We start from the raw sequence: 19,694 nt of genomic DNA, 5'->3' as shown, positions 1-19,694 counted from the left end.
GAACAGTTTTGAAGCTACTCTCTAATAAAAAGTTGTGCTGCTGTATGAAACAGAGAACAGTTTTTGGGTGGACTGTGGCTTTTGGGTTTACTCACTTGAGCGTGTGGTGTTGAGGGTGAGAAATATAGAAGATGACATCAAAGAGGGATTGTGAAGATGATAGCCAATAAATGTCTGTTTTTTGATAGATGGTGTAATTTTAATCAACAGGATACATAAGATTTTATTTTCTAAATTGGGTTCTCACTCTACATGTGATAAGACTGATTGCTACATCATGTGTCCCCAAAATAGAATTATTTGATATATAGCATAGCATTAGCTGGATTAAAGCAAAGCAGATTTCTGATGCTATGGGATCAGAGTGCTATGGTGTTACATTTATATTGCTTTTCAGGACAAAAATGTATACACATACAGAGAGATACATAATGTAAAACTTTTCAGACTCTAGGCTCTGATTCTTGGGATGCAGTTTAGCTGTGCTTGGTGCAGGTCCTGAGTGTGGTGGAGGACAAAGATAGTTTTATTCCACTATTGTGGCTGTCAGTTTGAAGGTGGGCCAGTTTGTCCCCCAGTTGTAAGTTAGAGCAGACCTGAGGCTGCTCTAAAACTTATGTCTGGCTGCTGGCAGCCCCAAGTGGCTATTCCAGCAGCTGGAAATAGCTAGAGTATAGAGATGCACCCACAGTGATGGCCCTCACACCAGGGGCCTCGACATTAGCTCTACACCACCTAGGGCTACCTCTTATGCAATAGCAGTTCCCACCTGGCCAGATCGACTGGCTTTATGGCACATTGTAGCAACTGAGCGGTACAAAGTACCCAGAGTGGAGATGAGAATTGGGCAACCAGAGCTATAGGGATATAAATATGTTTTTGATTGGCACATATCACACCAGAAATTGTGTGCTTGATTGTGCACACAATAGCATTGTCACACACACACACATACACAATTTTTCAGCAGGTGGAAACTTGTGAGTTGATGAATATTGTGTCCCAATGAAATTACAACTGGGATGGCCTGAGGGGCAGTTTCAGTTTCGGCATATTTAGGCTGCAATTGCACATGCAAACATTCTTTACTTCCAGTTGCACTAGGAGCTTAAATTGCACTTAAATAAATATTTCTCTTGTATTTATATGTGCTCATGCAAATTTAGATCTTACTGAGTAAATTAAAAGAATGGCTGTTATAAAACCTTTCTGAAAATGATATGGTGTTGTTAGTAGTATTCTCAAAATATCATTTCAATGGTCATTGGTAGCCATTGATTCCTCTGTGCAAGAACTCATGAAAACACACACCCATTGAACACTGGGTTAGCAGAGGTGCCCCAAGCATTGTACATTTGGCATTGTCTGGAGGCTGCTCCATTCCTCTCTTTGGCTTGCCTGTCTCCACAGAGCTTGGCTCAGGCCTGGGTGTGGCCCACAGTTTTCAGAGGAAACCTGAGCTTTCCAGGGTTCCCTTAGCATTTTGAGTGAGTCTGTGTGCCCCGGCAGAACCGTACACAAAGGGACCACAGCTCTTTATTGAACCAGTTGTTTACAGGCAGCATTATCAGGGAAACTGCTGCACTATTCTAATTCAACAGAGGGTCCTGTGGCACCTTTGAGACTAACAGAAGTACTGGGAGCATAAGCTTTCGTGGGTAAGAACCTCACTAATTCAGTGTCTCAGGGGAGTGAGGGAAACATTCACTCCTGGTTTGATCTATTGCTGTTTAAAGTTGGATGAAAAATCTGTGGGTAAAATCCTGGCTCTGTTGAAGTCAATGGCAAAACTTCCATTGACTTCAGTAGGGCCAGGATTTCACCCCTGCATGTCTAGTGAATGGACGTCAGTGTTCAAGAATAATTAAACTTGACATTGAGATGGTTTCTCATTTACACTAAAGGCCCCTTATACTGTCAGGGCTGCACAAAGAGGCCTTGTGAATGAGAATCAGGCCTGTGGTGTTTCCATTGAGGTTCTTTATAAAGGATGCTGTGCTTTAACTTGCAGACTTTTGAAGCTTCTAATTTGCGAGTTGGTGGCCGTTGTTCATTTTGGGTGAATCCTTTTCAAGCTGGCATTGGCCAGCATAATGTTGTTGTGCCCCTTTTCATCTAATGCCCCTTGATAAACAGGGTTGTAATTTTGGTTTAGGATCCTGGCATGCTTTGCCATTCACCCAGCCTTCAGCAGGACCGGCTCCAGGGTTTTTGCCACCCCAAGTGGCAGCAAAAAAAAAAAAAAAAAGTCGCAATCGCGATCGGGGCACTCCAGCGGCAGCTCCACCGCGCCGCTTTCTTCTTCGGCGGGAATTCGGCGGCAGGTGCTTCCCTATGAGAGGGACCCGCCGCCGAAGAGCCCCTTCCCATTCCCCTGGCTTGCTGGGCTGGTGCCTGGAGCCGGCCCTGGCCTTCAGAACCTCACAGAATTATCCATTAGCATGAACAGGACACTACTGGTGACACCACCAGCTGCTCTCTGAAACTGACTAAGAATACAAGAATCCCGTGCACACTCAGAGCTGCATTGTATTGAATGGTTCTTCTGTTTCAGGGGGTGCTTGGGAGGGAGATAAGAACACAGACAAGATAAATAAAAATTGACCTGCTTAAGAAAGATTTGTTAGTCTCTAAGGTGCCACAAGTACTCCTGTTCTTTTTAAGAAAGAGAAAAAATTGTCTAAAGTTGCTCCTTTCTGTGACTATCTCAGTGAGTCTTATGTGTCTGTGATATGTCCATTGTGTAGATTGTAAGATCCCCAGCACGGGGTGGTCTTGATATTTGTCTTGTACAGTGTGCTGTTGACGCTTGACAAGTAATAAATAACAACAACAAGTGGCAGAGGAAGACAGTGTGATTGATTAAAGGAGTAGGGATGGGAATCCCCCGGTTTAAAAAAAAATAAAAAGGGACAGTCAAAATTAAATTAAGTCTGTGATAAACAGAGATCTTATGTAACTTGTATGGCAGAGTTGCTTTGTAAGTTCCCTGTGCACCTGATATTAAAAACTGTCCATTGAAAAGTTTAGTTATTGCAGCACAAGACCTTAAAATGTTTCCTTACATGTGAAAATATTGTAAGATTTGAACTTTAGAGATGACTGCTCTCATAAACTGACTTTCATGTAAACATACAGTTGATTGATCATATTCAGCAGGGTTGTATAGTTACTCCTTAATACCTAATGTCCCCACTATACAAGATGCTGAATACAGCTAGTCATTATACCTCTAATTAATATTGATTGTTTCTGCACTTATAAACCACATAAACACTTGAGCAGAATCTTTTTTCTGTAGTCTCGTACTAAGGGGAAAATTGTTTTAAATCTCTGGCACAACATAACAGAAAATTCAGTTGCATGATATATTGTGCTAAACCTCTCGGGTCATATTTTTGTTTTGCCCTGTCAGTGCATTAAAGAGGACAGATTAAAACGAAATGAAACATTCCAACCTTAGTTGTTGTCACCTCAAATGTAAATGTATAAAACATTATCAGCTGAACTTCTAAATAGAAAACAGGTCATTTGAAAATATTCTTTCTGCAGTATGTTGTGGAATTATCTGAAAGACTGCCATGTATTAATAGAAGTTGGATTATAGGTTCGTGGTGAATTCCAAAAATGATGACATTATTGAGTGGTATCTTGTAGAACTCAGCTGATTTGGTAAAACAGATTGCTGGCATCAATCATCACAGAAAAGTCCAGTAGCATCTCCTTAATAATTTGCGCTGGTGACTTAGTAATGACATATCAGTGCCTGCCTTTGTTTTGCTGTGCATAACTTCCTTTAGTATCCCACAAATATTATAGGACGTTTTTCATCTACAGGCCAGATTCTGATCCCATTACTTGCACTGAGTAGCACCTTACTCTGCGAGTTTCCTCTTGACCCAGTAGAACTACTGTACTGGTGTGAAAAACTGCTTACCAGTAGTGAGTAAGGAGTTCACAGTCTGACCCTAACACATTCAAGTCACTAACAACTTCAGTGTTCTTGTTTTGTTGTTTCTTGCAGCATAAGTGTAAAATAAATCTCAGTTTACTGAAGCTCTGAAGGTTTGTCAATCAATAAAAGAAAAACTTTTAAACTGCAGAGACACTGGTAGCCTTATTTCCTCTTTATCTTTAATTTTCACGGAGGTTGCTGTTGTGGGTTTCCATTCAAACTCAAAATGCCTGTGAACAAAGAAAATGGCAATTAAAACTATGTTCATCCAAGTGTTGGGCAGCTTTTATTCTATCTTCCCTTTTTCTTGCAGTTCTTTAATTGTAGATCTGCGTAGAACAGTCTGCACTGATTTTTGGTCCTGAGGAAGAATAACCATGGGGGCTCAGATGTTCTGTTATGAAATTCAGTCTTTTAGGGTTTGTCTCTACTGCAGCTGGAAGGTGTGATTTCCCACCCAGGTAACTCCCCGCTAGCTCAGTTTGAGCTGGTGCGCTAAAAATAGCAGTGCGGACATGGCAGCATGTTTGGCCGCTCGGCCTAGCCACCTGAGTCCAAGCCTGCCTGGGCCACCACTGTGAGCCAAGCTCGGGCTGTGTTGCCCACACTGCTGTTTTTAGCACACTAGCTCAAGCTGGACTAGCGTGAGTCTGTCTACCCACGCTGTGAATCACACTTCTCAGTCAGGTCAGCACACAGGTGTTTGGGAGCCTGGGGCAAAATCTGAAACTGAGGCCCTCCCACCTTCCAAAAAAATTGTCCCCGAGAGGAGGACCTGGGGAGCAGTGGCATATTGGAGAGGCGCCACCCCCGCAACCCCACAGTGCTGGCTTCTGTCCTACGGGGCTGGGCCCAGCTCCCTGCTTCGGGTGTTGTGACCTGGCTCACGGGCTTGCAGCACCACTTGGGCCTGCTTTGAGCAGGGGGTTGGACTAGATGACCTCCTGAGGTCCCTTCCAACCCTGATATTCTATTCTATATTCTACCATTCAGTTTGGACTGGTGGCCTCTCCATTGCAGAGGAGCTGCTGGGCCAAACCTGAATGGTGCTGCAATCTCACGCATTAGTTTTTCTTGTGCCCTCCTTTCCCCCAGGTGGCCCTGCTCCAGCTGCAGTGTAGACATACCCTTAGAAGTAAAGTCAATGGAGCGGTGCCCACTTATACCAGCCTCCTTTTGAAAAACTCCAGTGAAGAAGCTTAGGCAGTCTGTTCCATTGTTCTACAGTTCTTACAGCTAGGAAGCTTTTTCTGAGATTTAATCTAGATCTGCTATGCTGTAGTTTGAATCCATTGGCTCTTGTCCTGCCCTCTGAGACAAGAGAGGACAGCTTTTCTCCCATCTTTTTTTATGGCAGCCTTTTAAGTATCTGAAGACCACTATCATACCTCCCCCTCCCCACAATCTCCTCTTTTCCAAACTAAACATACCCAGTTCCCTCAGCCTTTGATCATCTTTGTCTCTTGCCTCGGGATCCTTTCCAGTTTCTCTGCATCCTTTTTATACATTGGTGCCTAAGACTGGACACAGTACTCCAGCTGAGGCCTAACCAGCACTGAGTAGAGTGGTACTATCACCTCCCATGACACGCATGCTATGCCTCTGTTAATGCAATCTAAAATTGCATTTGCTTTATTTGCAACAGCATCACATTGCTGACTCATGTTGAGGTTGTGATCCACCACAACTCCCAGATCCTTCTGAGCAGTGCTGCTGCCAAGTCAGTTTCCCCCCCATTCTGTATTTGTGTGTTCGATTTTTCTTCCCGAAGTGTAGCACCTTATATGTGTCTTTGCTGAATGTCATTTTGTTGTCTATAGCCCAGTTCTTCAATTTATCGAGATCCCTGTGAATGTGAGCTCTATCCTCCAAAGTATTGGCAACCCCTACTAGCTTTGTGTCATCTGTACACTTGATCAGTATTCTCTCCATACTTACATCCAGGTCATTAATAAAGGTGTTAAACAACACTGGACCAAGAACGGATCCCTATGGGAACCCCCCAATTATGTATCCACTTAATGGTAGTTCCGTCAAATCCACATTTCTCCAGCTTACTTATCAGAATGTCATGTGGGACTGTGTCAAAAGCCTTGCTGAAGTCCAGGTATATTATGTCCATCATATTCCTCCTATCCACCAAATCAGTTACTCTGTCAAAGAAGGAAATCAAGCTGGTTTGGCATGATTTGTTCTTGGTAAATCCATGCTGGCCGCTAGTGATTACCCCTTCATCCTCTAGGTATTCACAAATTGAATGTTTATACATTGCTCTAGTAGCTTACTAGGTATCGAGGATTGGCTGACTGCTCTATAGTTCCCCGGCGCCTCCTTTTCCCCCTTTTCAAAGGTGGACGCTATGTTAGCCTCTCTCCAGTCTTCGGGGACCTCTCCTGTCATCCACAAGTTTGTAAATAGTATTGCCAGTGGCTCCCAGATTTCTTCAGCTAATTCTTTCAGTACCTTTGTGTGCATAGCATCTGGCCCTGCTGATTTGAATCCATTCAAATTGGTCAGAAGATCTGATGTGTTCTTTACTTATCCCAATCTGCATCCCTTCCCCTTTATTATCTATGGTAACTTCACTAGTCATCTGGTCACATGTTAATTTTTGTGAGAAGACTGAAGCAAAGTAGATATTGAGAAGCTCTGCCTTCCTATCATCTTCTGTTTCCAGCTCACCTTCTCTATTGAGCAGCGGACCCACACCATCCTTAAGTTTGCATTTATACCCGGTTAGTGGAGGGGAGGAGGAGGAATGTACAGATGCATTTTAGTACTTTTTCCAAACAATGTGATACAAAAATTAATTGAATAACATGAAATAAGTAAATATATTTGCATATTTCTTAAAAGAGTGGCATAATAGTCTAGCAGTTCGGTTTCTTACTTGTGCAATAAAAAGGCAATGCATACAGTTCTATTATATTCCACAAGTTAGGCAAGTGAGGTAAATATAATGTGGGTAAACCTCAGAGGAGTTTAACGGAGTTTTGCATATTTACATCAGCACAGAGAATTTGAACCAGGGATGCCCTTCCATTGAAATTCACCCTGCCAATATGAATGTCAGGTGCTGGCACTTATATAATTGATGTTGGGAATTCACTATTTGAAAGGTGTCATGTTGAACAGGGTAACTGGGAAATTGAGCCAGCAAGGCACTTAGGCACATCTCTAACTTGAAGCGTGTGAGTTGTCCCAGTGACTTCTTTCCCACTCACATGGGATAAATGCAAACTTGACTTGACTTCAATGGGACAATTTGTACTCTTAAAAGTTGTGCTGGATTGGGGAATTTATTTGCAAGAGAATTGCAGCCTTTATTTCTTGTTGGTGAAATCCTGTCTTGATTCATAATCAGACCTTTATAAGTAAACTCTGATTACCTGAATGTCTTGGGGTACCTCTGGATAATTTTAGAGAACGGAACTTTGGTCCCTGTCTGAAAAATGGATTCAGGGCATGGAAGCAAATTTTGTGTAACTCAACATTCTCATAACTGATGCTTGGATCATCAGGACTTATCAGTAGTGGATTCCATTCTGCCTCACGAGTCTAAGGGGTTCTAAGAGGATTTGAGAATTTGCATGGCTTTTGTTGAGTTTTCTTCTCCACTTTATCATTCTGTCACTGTAGCATTTTTACGTGTTGCCCCAGTGGTAGTAATAGGACATGCTTTTGTATATTGTCAGCTCTTTTTTTTAACACTCTAGCCTTGAATGTATACCTAGAAAGTCACTTATATAAAATGTATAATGACAGCACATAAATCTTTCTTACAATAAATAAGCAGCCACAATTGTTTGCTTTATAGGTTTCATGGCAATCTTGGAATATCATAAATGTTGAAATGAGGTGTAAATCGTAGTTACATTTCGGTGGATGACAATTACAGCATAGCCAATGTTTCTAAGTTGTTACTTGAGTGTGGAAAAAAACAGAAATGGATTTTTCTTTTCCAGTTTTATGTATGGGGAACTGACGGATAAGAAGACCATTGAAAAAGTCAGACAGACTTTTGACAACTATGAGTCAAACTGCTTTGAAATTCTTCTGTACAAGAAAAACAGTATGTATAACAGTATGTATGCAACTGGTGGTTATTAACAGTATATTTTTAAAATGAATAATTGAGCAATACCAATTTTTCTTTTAGCATTTGTGTGGGAGTTTGGGGCAAGGTTTTTAAAAGTGACTAGTGATTTTGGGTGCCTTAATATTTGAATGGGCAACTTGAGACCCCTTAAAAGGGTCTGGTTTTTAGCGGGTGGGTACTCCGCACTTTTTGAAAGTCTGGCCCCTTTAAAATGCCTCAGGTGAGGACCCCAGAAACCCATTTTTGAAACTTTTGGGGTATATGAAGGTGATCAAACTAGGTACATTGGTAGGAAGCACTGTGCGAGGTGCTCCATACAGATCGGAGAATTCCCTCAATCATGAGCTGGAACACTCATGTCCCAGATGTCTATGGTCCTGTCACTTGTGCCTACTGATTTGATGACTCTATGATGCATAAAGATACCCATTAGGAACTTGGCTGAGACCATCAAACATAAGACCCAGTCAAGAATTAGTACAAGGTTATTAGAAGGCAGAGGACAATATAGTAACTCAACAATGTGACCAATTCTCTCCTTTAGCTGGCTGGCTTCTCCAGCAGGTTTCAAGAACTGGAGATGATTTTACTTCAGAGTCAGGTTGCCACCACATATTGCTATCCTAGTCTTTCTCTGTAGGTGTTTATGCTGCTTCTGTGCATTGTTCTTGTTCATCAACATTTAACATGATGCTGGACAAAATCTCTCAGTTGTGGATTGGCTGGCAAAGTTTACAGACTCTGTGTTTTTAACTCTTACAGTCCCTCTTTTTTTTTTATGCTGAGACTTAATCACTATTCAAAGAATGCTGCTGCCATGAGATCCTGGAAGCTTGACCCAGTAACTTGCATGTTCATTCGGTTGTGTGAGGCCAGGTTATATAGGCCCTAGCCTTGTAAGCTGCTCTCCACAGGCAGACCCCTATGCCTGTATGGAGTAGCTTGCAGGATTGGGTCCATAGCTTTTCCTAGTGTACTTCAGTTGCAGAAAAAATGTGCACTATAGGAAAGGGCAAATCGTGTTCCAGGGCCTCATCCAATAGTTGTGCTATATATTAGTACAAACACTTCTGTCTCTCATAACTATGAACAGAGGATTTAAGACCATGCTGCTCCCTGAGATTGTACCTGCTAAGACTTCCTGAAATTATACGTGTGTTCTGCCCACCCCAAAGTATTTTAGCAAACTTTTCCATTAAAAGAAGCACAATTGCAGCTCTCACTTCCAGTATTGCTGCAGGTGTCTTGACATGTCCTGTGAATGACACCATTCTGGTCTTTGGCAAATGGTCATGTCTGTTCTTTCGCTTTTCTGCTGCTCTGCTCTTTTGTCCATGTACTCTGCCTGATTGCTCCCACATGTTAGGAAATTGTCCTGAGATGGGTTTGCCCTGCATTTCTCCACTGGAAGAGGCTTTTAGTGTTGCCACACCCTGTTTCCAGCTGGTAACAGAATGGATCCCCGGCAATCAACTCTCCCCTTTGCTATAAGGTTATCTTATTAAAAATAAGCTGAAGTGGCAGCTCCTGGTTAACAGGTGTCAGTCTTTCATTAAATTCCTTTCCCTTTTATTTTTAAATAGAAAAGCTAAAAGCTTTCTCCTGAGCTCTTTTCCATATCGGGCCAATAGCTTTTGCTTAGAGAATATCCCCTGCTTGAGTGGATTGCCTCTCAATAAATCCCTGAAACACAGCTTCCTCATTAAAACCTTCAGCTGTGCCCAGATTTCCAGCTCCTTTGTCTATAGTTTTTATAAGATATGCAGGATAGTGGAAGGATTTTGTAATAAGAAAATATCCAAGTACAATCCATAGGGTCATTCTCTGTTCAGTCTTGGATCGGATCCCATCCGTAAATTCAATCTCTCTTGCTCTCTCTCCTCTTCCCCAAAAGCCAAGAATTAAGACTCCTTTTGGTACTAACACTTTAACTGGCTGACTTCTGTCTCAGCAAATGCGTTATCCAGCACTTGGTTCTACCCAGTCGTAATCTGTACCTGGCTTCCTACAGATTGGCAAAACGTGACCTCACTACAAAAGCACATGTTAAGGTTAACACTGTAGCGAAAAATAGGTAGTGTACGTTTCTTCTAGAACACCTGCAGGAAATACAGACTGTTACCAGATTGAGGGGTTTCAGTTTATTCCCACTGGTGGCCAGGTGTGTCACCAGCCTTCTGCTCTGAGTTCACTGCACTTTCATAGACCAAGCATGAGAACATCCAGTGTTCATTTCAACCCCCACTCTGTGCCTAGCAGTGCTGTGTGTTCTTGCTCATGAGTTGTGTAGGTTTTTCTCCTGAGAGACTCTTTTGGTAGCAACTGAGACTTGTTTGGCTTTTCCTTTGCCTCCAGCATAGTGAGAGGTATTATCCAGGGGCTGCTGCTTTCAGGCATTATCCTCAGGATTGCTGCCCTCAGGCACTTACTTAGCATTTTCAGCTTGCTGGTATGAGGACTGCCTGGTTTCCTTGTGTTTATTAGAGTGACTTCTGCTTTTTAATTAGTTACTTGTCTAAAGAGCTGCACATTACAAACCTCTTAGAAGCCAGTGTTCAGGTCTGTAAATCTTGAGTTGGCCATTGGTAGTTGAAATAATGGAGCAGTCAGCACAATGTCCCTTGATTAAACCCTAAACCACAGGTCTTCCCTGTGCTTGTACCACTTACTGCTATTGTACTGGTTTAATCACAAACAGTTCAATGTAGCTACGGTGAATTACAGTTTTGACCTTGTCTACACTAGTCTTATGCTAAACCATTTTATTTGCAGTGCCCTCTGGGCACCTATTCTGCAGTTTCTGGTACAACTCCAGAAGCAATGCATGGTGGGAGATTTTGAAAGGCCAACAGTGCATTGTGTGGGTGGACTAGTTTGTGTCCATACTGGCACCAAAACAGTTCAGACTGAAAACAATTTTTAACCTGGGTGAAAGCATGTCTAATCCAAATGGCATTGTGCATTCTGCTAAGCCATCCTCCAGCATGAGGTCTGAAGATGCTCAAAAGAAGTGGATGCCTGTGAAGTAGCCGATGCTGCCCTGTTTTTGGCCCTTCAGTAGCCTCTGTGAGGAATGTTGAGACATTACGCTGCGGATCTATGGAACCACAGACCAGCTCTGCTGAATGGAAGTGCAATGTGGGCACAGAGGAAAGCTGAAGAATGTTGGAATGATGTTTTCCATTCTCGTAGTCTCCGTCCACTTCTCCATATCAAGTGGCAGGACAAGATCAGAAATTAGGCTATTCAAAAGCTGAACCAGCCACCATCTCTATCCGCACTGGTTCAGTTTCAATGGCTTTCTTGGCCTGGACATATTAGACTAAAAGACCAACCAGTTTCAAAGTGTGTGTCCCAAGGAATGCTGCTACTTGGCCAACAATCCCATGTTTGCCAAAAGCTTCAGTGGTGTGACAAGATTGTCAGGGATGGATATAAACTGAATATACAATCACACCACCTTAAGCACCCTGCCAGAGATTAATCCGTGTGACAATTTGCAAAGAGGCCATGTCCTATGCTGATGATACTAAGCCATTTGGAGCACCTCTGTGTATGGATGTGAGGTGTTATAAGCTTGCTATGGGGAGCAAATTACTCTCAGGATGGCCCATGTTTTCTAGTGTAGGTAAGGCTTCACTGACATGCCATTCATACAAGTGAACTGTGTATCTCTAAACAAACTGTGCAGGATCCCAAATCAATAAGAGTAAAATCTACCCCCCTGTAGCAGATCAGCATGAAGCAATAGAACTGAAGTGGTGCACAATCCTTGTGGTGGCTGACTACACAGGGGTGAATTTGACCCTATAGAGAACAGGACACTTGCCGGTTTACTGGTACAACATGCAGGAGAATTAAGCATATTACATTCCTGCTGTGTGCATATATATCTGCTATCCTAACCGCTCCAGCATTTTAGGTGCTTTGTTGATTGTTTGCTTAACCAAAGTGCCAGGATTGTAAAATGGTTTTGCCTTTAGTTCAAATACTAAGCGGAAGATATATCGGTGGGTATATCGTCTATTGGTTAGAACAGCAGAGAGACTGGGAGTCAGACCTCTTGAGCTCTATATTCAGCTGTGTGTGTGTGTTGGGGGAGGGTATGGTCTGGTGATTAGCCCAGAAAACAGGGAGGCAGGATGGCTGAGCTCATCTCTCAAGCGTTCTTTTTTACGTGTGGAAGAGTGTCAAATCGGGGACATGGCACATTTGACAGAATCATCCTAATTTACAGAGAAATTAAAAAATGTTTTTAAAAAAATCTAAAGCTTGTTTTTTAAAGATGACCAGCAAAGAAAAAACGTAGGTGTCTTTGCCATTTTATTTTGATTCTCTGTGATGGAGTAACATGGATCGTCAAGGTTTTCCTCTCGCCTTGTTTGTTACTTTAGAAATATCAGAAAGTTTTTCATACCCTGAGGATGAGACCCGACCAGACTCCAAAGGGGGTGAAGAATGATAGGGAGAGACCAGGCTAAAGGGGGAATAGTAAAACAGTGTTATGGCAAAAATTGTTTGGGGTTCTTCCTTTGGTTACTTGGGGTAGTTAATTGGATTGCTAGCATTTTCTCATTTTAATGTGTGTGTGAATATATTATAGACCCAAACAAACATGGCAAAAGTACAGCTATCTAGAAATGGTTTTCAGATAAATGCATATAATACAGCATTTAAACCATGAAATGCCCCGTGTAGGAGTTGTGGAAAGCTGGTGTTCTATCACATGCCCTGGTTTCTTTCTCTCTTCTCCAGGAACCCCAGTTTGGTTCTACATGCAAATCGCACCTATAAGAAACGAACATGAAAAAGTGGTTTTATTCCTGTGCACTTTTAAAGATATCACTTTGTTCAAACAACCAATTGAAGATGATTCAACAAAAGGTAATTTTTAAAATAAATTATTATTAATGTTAAAATACACATATTCAAGTTGAACCTCAGAGCAGAAGCAAACAATGAATGTGAAGTGTTTCTTGGCTTCAGGAAATACTTAGCAATGTGTAAGAGTTCGGACATCATTCTGCTACGTTTGTGGTATAGAACTCTAAGATCAAGCACTATGTATGTAACATTAATTAACAACATGCTGCAACTGTCCCTAGACTTGGTATATCTTTTTTTTGGTATGGTTTCATTGATTGTTTCAGCACAGCTAGATTTTGCTTAGATTAGAAACTAGTATCACTTTGAGACACTGTTAGCCACTTTTAATTATTTGTTAAGCTTTACTGTTTTAGGAGATTGAAAATTAAATGTCTTTTTCCCTAAGGAGATTATAATTTTCCATTTAGTAAACACTTTTTCCCCCGTTGGTGATGAGATACTGATATCTTTTTTCTGTTGAAGGTGAAATTACAATGAAATGGCCCATTTTGCTTGTTCCTTGTTTGCCAGCAATGATATCAGCATAGCTCTGGTTGTTGGGTTTATTTGTTAACAGCTGCTGCAGATGGTGTTCATTTGGATGTGCAGTGGCCTATTCAAATAAACACCCAGGGCCAGATCCTCAGCCTTGTCCAAGGACAGCTGCTGGGGAAGGATGAAAAGGACCTGTTTATACTGTCTCTCTCAATCCTGAGGCATATTCTGTGCTTCATGGCTGCTGTATGCTAAGTTTATATGTGTGTTGTTTTTCTAATTATACTTAGTGCACACTTGGTTAAGGGAAATAATATCCTGTTGCATGCACATCCAAGATTTGCTTTGCATTTGCTTATCGTTTATTTATTCCTCACCTCCCCCCCCGCTGCCCTCAACTTGGCAAAGTCTGTGTTCCTCATGGAGAACTATGAACACCCAAAGCTTCAAAGAGAAACTCTTGGTGTCCTCCAAGTGCAAAAAAACAGGGTCTGAACGATTTTCGTACAGTGTGGGAGTGTCAAATCGGGGACATGGCACATTTGACAGAATCATCCTAATTTACAGAGAAATTAAAAAATGTTTTTAAAAAAATCTAAAGCTTGTTTTTTAAAGATGACCAGCAAAGAAAAAACGTAGGTGTCTTTGCCATTTTATTTTGATTCTCTGTGATGGAGTAACATGGATCGTCAAGGTTTTCCTCTCGCCTTGTTTGTTACTTTAGAAATATCAGAAAGTTTTTCATACCCTGAGGATGAGACCCGACCAGACTCCAAAGGGGGTGAAGAATGATAGGGAGAGACCAGGCTAAAGGGTCTGGGTTTTCAGCAGAGCAAATATCCTAATAATACAATATTTCCCNAAAATCAGTCACGTCTGGGTTTTCAGCAGAGCAAATATCCTAATAATACAATATTTCCCTGAGACTTTTAAACTCTTCATATTCCCATATTCATATGTGGCTTATAACAACTATAATATCAATTACGGCCTCCATTTTCAAATGTGGCAATTCCGAGGCCCTGTATTCAGATCCTCAATAGTATTTAGGTGCTTAACTTCCATTGATTTCAGTGGGAGTTAGGTGCCCAAATACCTTTTGAGGATCTGGGCCCTAAATCCATACTTTTGCTTCTAAATAAACTGTAACAGATACCCGCTGATTCAGAGCACCTCCAATTCCCACTGAAGTTAATAGGAGAGTGTGACAGAATGCCGGGAATCAGCAACTGAACCAGCCCGCTGGTCGCTCTTTAACCAGTTAGACCCTCTGGGAGGGCCTGATTAAAGAGAGGAATTCCTGATTTCTAGATTGGATTGGGGCCGGGGAGCTAATTAGCTTGTTTACAAAGGTGACAAGATGGAAGGAAGTGCAGGGAGGGAGTGGGGAGGGAGAGTGTGTGGATGGATGGACAGACAGACAGGTGGGCAAGTAGGGCCTGACAAAAAAGGAATGCTTTGGAAAGAGACATCTTTCCTTTCCTCCTGCTTTGGAGAAGGGGTAACAAAAGTGGTTAACATTCTAATACTGTGATTGCACTAGTATGCAGAAGGTGAAGGAGTGAAATACTGCAAACAAACTGCATGATGGTACCTATGTGAGCAGAAGTCTCTGAGCAGTCTGAGCGAAGCAAAGAGGTCGGGAGTGGGACCCCCGTCACACTTGGGGGATCCTTCCTTTATCCTTGCAGATGAAGAAGGTGATGGGGGAGCTGGTGTAAATGTTTGGCAGGCTGGGCGATGGAGGAGACTTTCCAATGCTGGTCGAACAGCAGAAGGAAGTGTAGAAGACCTTGCAGAACTTCTAACAGTCCCACCATTTGAAGAGAAAGCTTCTTGCTTGCCTGGCAGGCTCTGCAACAAAAAAACCCCAAAACCCTGCAGGAGTTTATAAGAGAGCAAGCCCAGGTGCAGCAACAACTCTACAAAGTGTGGTGAGTCCTGCAGTGGGGATTGGCAATTGGACGCAGGGCTAGGCCTCTGCAAGGTGCGCCCCGCAGACAACCCTGACGTGTTTGTGGTCATGTTGGAGAGAGTGGCTTTGGGGGCAGGATGGAATAGGGAGACTGGGCGCCATGGCTAGCACAGGAGAAGCTCAGGAGGCCTAGGTGGCTCTCAGTGAGGAGCTGACAAGAGATTGCAAAATGGTTAACGTGGCCAGCCTAGACTAGGTGGGCCTTTCGATGGGCAAGTCTCAGTAAAAATGTTGAGTTGCAAGATGGATGGACTGGGGGATTACGGCCTCAGACATTTGCCCAGAAACTGACAGACTAGGCCACTCATTGGCTGAGGCTGGATACCCAAAGTGTGGATATTACAGACACTGTCATTCTTGAACAGTTCCTCTGCTGGAGGATAACCACATATGGGTCAGGTGGCATCAATCTGTTACCCTAGATGTGGCAATTAAACTAACAGAAGAGTTTGCAGCCCTGGATGTTCCGGGGTAGGGGGGAGGAAGTCGGCAGCTTAAGTGGCCAGATCTTGGGAGGAATACCAGAGAACCTACATCCAGAAAGAGTACCGAGAAGAAGAGGGAGGAGCCCAGAGGGACACTGATGGGGTCTCGTTGATTGTGTATTACCAGTGTGGGCAGCAGGAACGTGTAAAAAGAGACTGCCCATACACGGAGTGAGGGTTTACAGACTTCTGGGGTTGGACTGGGACTCCCAGCAGGGAGAAAGAAGGAAGCTACTAACTGTTCCTGTAGTGTCGGGGAGGAGGTATCAAAGGGGGCTGGTGGACACTGCCTCAGCCTCTTCACTAATCAGGTGGGAGTTGGTGAAACTTCCTGGAGCAAGAGTGAGGCTCGAATGCATACGTGAGTTAATATGAAACTGCCCTGTGGCACAGGTACCCTGGAAGTTTGAGAGAAGTTCAAAGGGAAATGGGGTGGGGTAGTGGATGGGTTGCCCCACCCCTTCATATTAGGCATGGACTGGAGCCCTTTCCCATTAGGAAAGCAAAGGGGCATCCGAAACCCTGGAGGCCAGGGGGAAAAGAGCCATTAAGCATAGAAGGACTGGAGAATATTAGACAGGAGAACACAAGCCAGAGAGAAGGTAAAGAAAGGGGAAGTACCCCGAGAGGCAAAGGAGGAGGGGAAAAAAAGACAAGGAAATAGTCTCATAGGCTAAAGATAACTCGAACTTGTTACCAGCAGTCCTATTACTAAGGAGACAGGATAAAAGAGCATGGGAAGGAAGTGGAGGGAGAGAGAAGCAGGAGAGGGACACAGATGCAGACAGACAAGGCTAGTAGGGCCTGACAAAAGGGAATGCCCTGGGAGGAGACACCCCCTGCTTTGGAGAAGAGTTAGTAGAATTGAATGACATTGTGCATACTGTGTGACTGCACTAGTGTGGAGAAGGTGGTGGAGTGAAATGCTGTAAATAACTGCACAGTGGTATCTACACAAGGGAAGGTCTCTGAACAGTGTGTGTGAAGCAAAGTGGATGGGAGCAGTGGGTCCCCCGTCACAGAGAGTTTGGTGCTGAGCACCTCTGAAAATCAGACCACTTTAGTTAGGTGTCAAAATATCCAAATTCCTAACCTTTAAGTATCACAGTTTGACCATTATCTGTTAGTGTGGTGGACAGATCATTTTATAGCCGCCAGGGTATTAGCAACATATTGCAGCAGCGTGGTACTGGAAAGCTGGCTTAATGGGCTAGCTAGGGATTCACCTCATTTAAGGAAAATCGTCATCGGTGTAGAATTGACATAGTGACTGTATGCTACCCAGCCCCTGGCATACCATGTGTTCCTAGGGACAGGGTCAATGTGGAGCAGCTGCTAGAAATTGCCTAGTTGGGGCTATGGGCAGTGGGGGGATATAGGTTAAATTCCCAGGCAGAAGAGACCATTGTGATCATCTAGTCTGACCACCTGTATAACATGACCCACAGGACTTCCCCAAAATATTTCCTAGACCAGACCTTTTAGAGAAACATCCCATCTTGATTTAAAAATGGTCGGTGATGGAGAATTCACCAGGTTAAAGAGTCTCCAGGCGGCTTTTACTTATGCAGGGTACCTACCCAGCCCCCAGCCAGCTCCAGGATCTTGTTGTCTGCCGAGGTTGGATATTAGGAAAAACTTTTTCACTAGGAGGGTGGTGAAGCACTGGAATGGGTTACCTAGGGAGGTGGTAGAATCTCCTTCCTTAGAGGTTTTTAAGGTCAAGCTTGACAAAGCCCTGGCTGGATGATTTAGTTGGGGATTGGTCCTGCTTTGAGCAGGGGGTTGGACTAGATGCCCTCCTGAGGTGCCTTCCAACCCTGATAGTCTGTGATTCTATGATTCTATGATCTGGCTTCAAGTAATAATGAGCAAGAGATGATTTTATTGAGCAAAGCCCTAACAACTACTTCTTTAAGAGAAGCTGGCATGCTTCCATTTAAAATGTCCCGAATCAGAGGAAGTGTTCTTGGAAAGGACCCCAATTGTCACTCCTTCTTTTGACAATTTTTCTGCTGGTCCGTTTCCTACATTGTGTGTTGCCACAGCTTCTTAAAGCTGCACGACAGCTCAGTGCGTTTATTCTGACTTACTGTCCGAAACACAAAGGGGCAGCTTTACATCAGAAATGAACAAAAGTGTTCATATAATTAATTGGCCACCAGCCTGTACTAATAGTGAAAGAATGTGGGGCTCTGAAGAGGGGATGTGAAATCTCCTCCAGAGTGTGCTTAAAACCAAAGTCAGTAGAACTTCGTAGCGCACAAAGTAAGCGCTAAGCAAGAAAGTGGAGTGCAGCTATAACGAGCAGGTAGTAACAGATTTGTTCCCGTTCCAGCTGTCCAGTATAAAGCACAGTGACTCAGCACTTGGAGAGGAAAGCTCCGGCAGCATAGCGACACTATTAGACTAATGTCCATCCAGTAGAAAGGCAGGCACTAAAATGAACAGGTTTTCATTGGGGATAATTATGGCTCAGTTAAAGTTGTTCCGGCTTTTTGCTTGTGTAAAGACGATAGGACCAAGTCGTATCTAATAGTATATTAATTCTAGGCAAGGCACCAGACTTTACCTGTGTTATTTGGACTAAAGAATAGGAAAGCTGGAAATATTGTATCCTGCCAAGGCACCGCACAAGGAGTTATTTCTGAATCAGCTCATTCATTTAGGGAGTGGTTGAATGAACACGGTCCCATCTGCAAAAGCTTTTTTTTCCTGGGGCCAGAAGACTTTCAGTCTCTGTGTCTGGTTCAGTAGATGAGCGTACATGGCAGCTCCTTGTCCCTGCGCTCCCTCAAGCGCTATGGCTAAGTACAGCATTAACAGCTTCCTCTTGTGTTACCGCAGCTCACATTTAAAATAAACACTGGGAAAAATTATTTTTTAAAAAAAGATCAATTTGTTATACCCTATTTCTCCTCTCAGAGAAACCTTTGCCCCAGCATGTTTCAGGTACAACACGAATTCATCTCTGGCAACATGCAGGACCTAGGTTGTGGCACCTTGATACTGTCACTCTAACCGACAGCCCAAAAACTAGAGGCCATCACTTTGCCCCTCATCCCCTGCCCAATAACAACTATAATTAGAACAAGAGGTGCAGAGAATCCTTTGAGGTAAAATATAAAATTATGAAGAAAACTGCAGAGGAAAAGAGTTGCAGCATGGAAAACGACAGTTCAGCTGCAGTAGCATGTACCGCAGGTGGGAAAGGGAGAAAGAATAGTTCTTGTCATTCAGCCTCTGAGCCTTTCTTTCATGCCTAGCATCATTTTGGCCCTACGGCTCATATTAGTTTGGAGTTGTTAAACATACACAACTACCTGAGTCAACAATGTGCTGCTGTTGCAAAAAAAACCAAATGCAATATTGGATTGCATTAATAGAGGCATAGCATGCAAGTCACGGGAGGTGATAGTACTGCTCTTTTTGGTACTGATTAGGACAGTAGGACAATGGAACAGACTGCCTAGGAAGGTCATAGAAGCTTCTTCACTGGAGGTTTTCAAAAGGAGGCTGGGTAGTCATCTGTCTTGGATGGTTTAGACACAAATCCTGCATCTTTCAGGAGGTTAGACTAGATGACCCCTGTGGTCCCTTCTAGCCCTCTGGTAATTTTACCTTTGACTTTCTGGACATGCAGCAGTCTCAAGCCGAGTTTACAGGCAGGATTGAGGAAGGTTTCAATGGACTCCTGAATCTGAGGATAGAAGATTTCTATGGATAATGAGAACATCCTCAGATTATGGAGGATATTTTAAAGACAGGGATGTAAATTCTCATGTTTCGGTGCCTGGGATGGACCACACTGAGAATGCC

The 19,694-nt window shown here is 43.1% G+C and overlaps 1 protein-coding gene across 1 annotated transcript in view; it reads left to right on the top strand.

Annotated features, from left to right (window-relative positions):
- Positions 1-19,694, top strand: part of KCNH5 (potassium voltage-gated channel subfamily H member 5) — a gene marked incomplete in the record, with an annotated part of 213,102 nt that overhangs the window by 18,818 nt on the left and 174,590 nt on the right. The window contains 2 exon segments of the mRNA XM_034770282.1: positions 7,921-8,027; positions 12,810-12,938. Coding sequence (XP_034626173.1) covers positions 7,921-8,027; positions 12,810-12,938 — 236 coding nt within the window.

The sequence above is a fragment of the Trachemys scripta genome, chromosome 4 (assembly GCF_013100865.1).
Source record: "Trachemys scripta elegans isolate TJP31775 chromosome 4, CAS_Tse_1.0, whole genome shotgun sequence".
NCBI classification, from domain to species: Eukaryota; Metazoa; Chordata; order Testudines; family Emydidae; genus Trachemys; species Trachemys scripta.
This window is presented reverse-complemented; position numbering and strand designations above follow the sequence as displayed.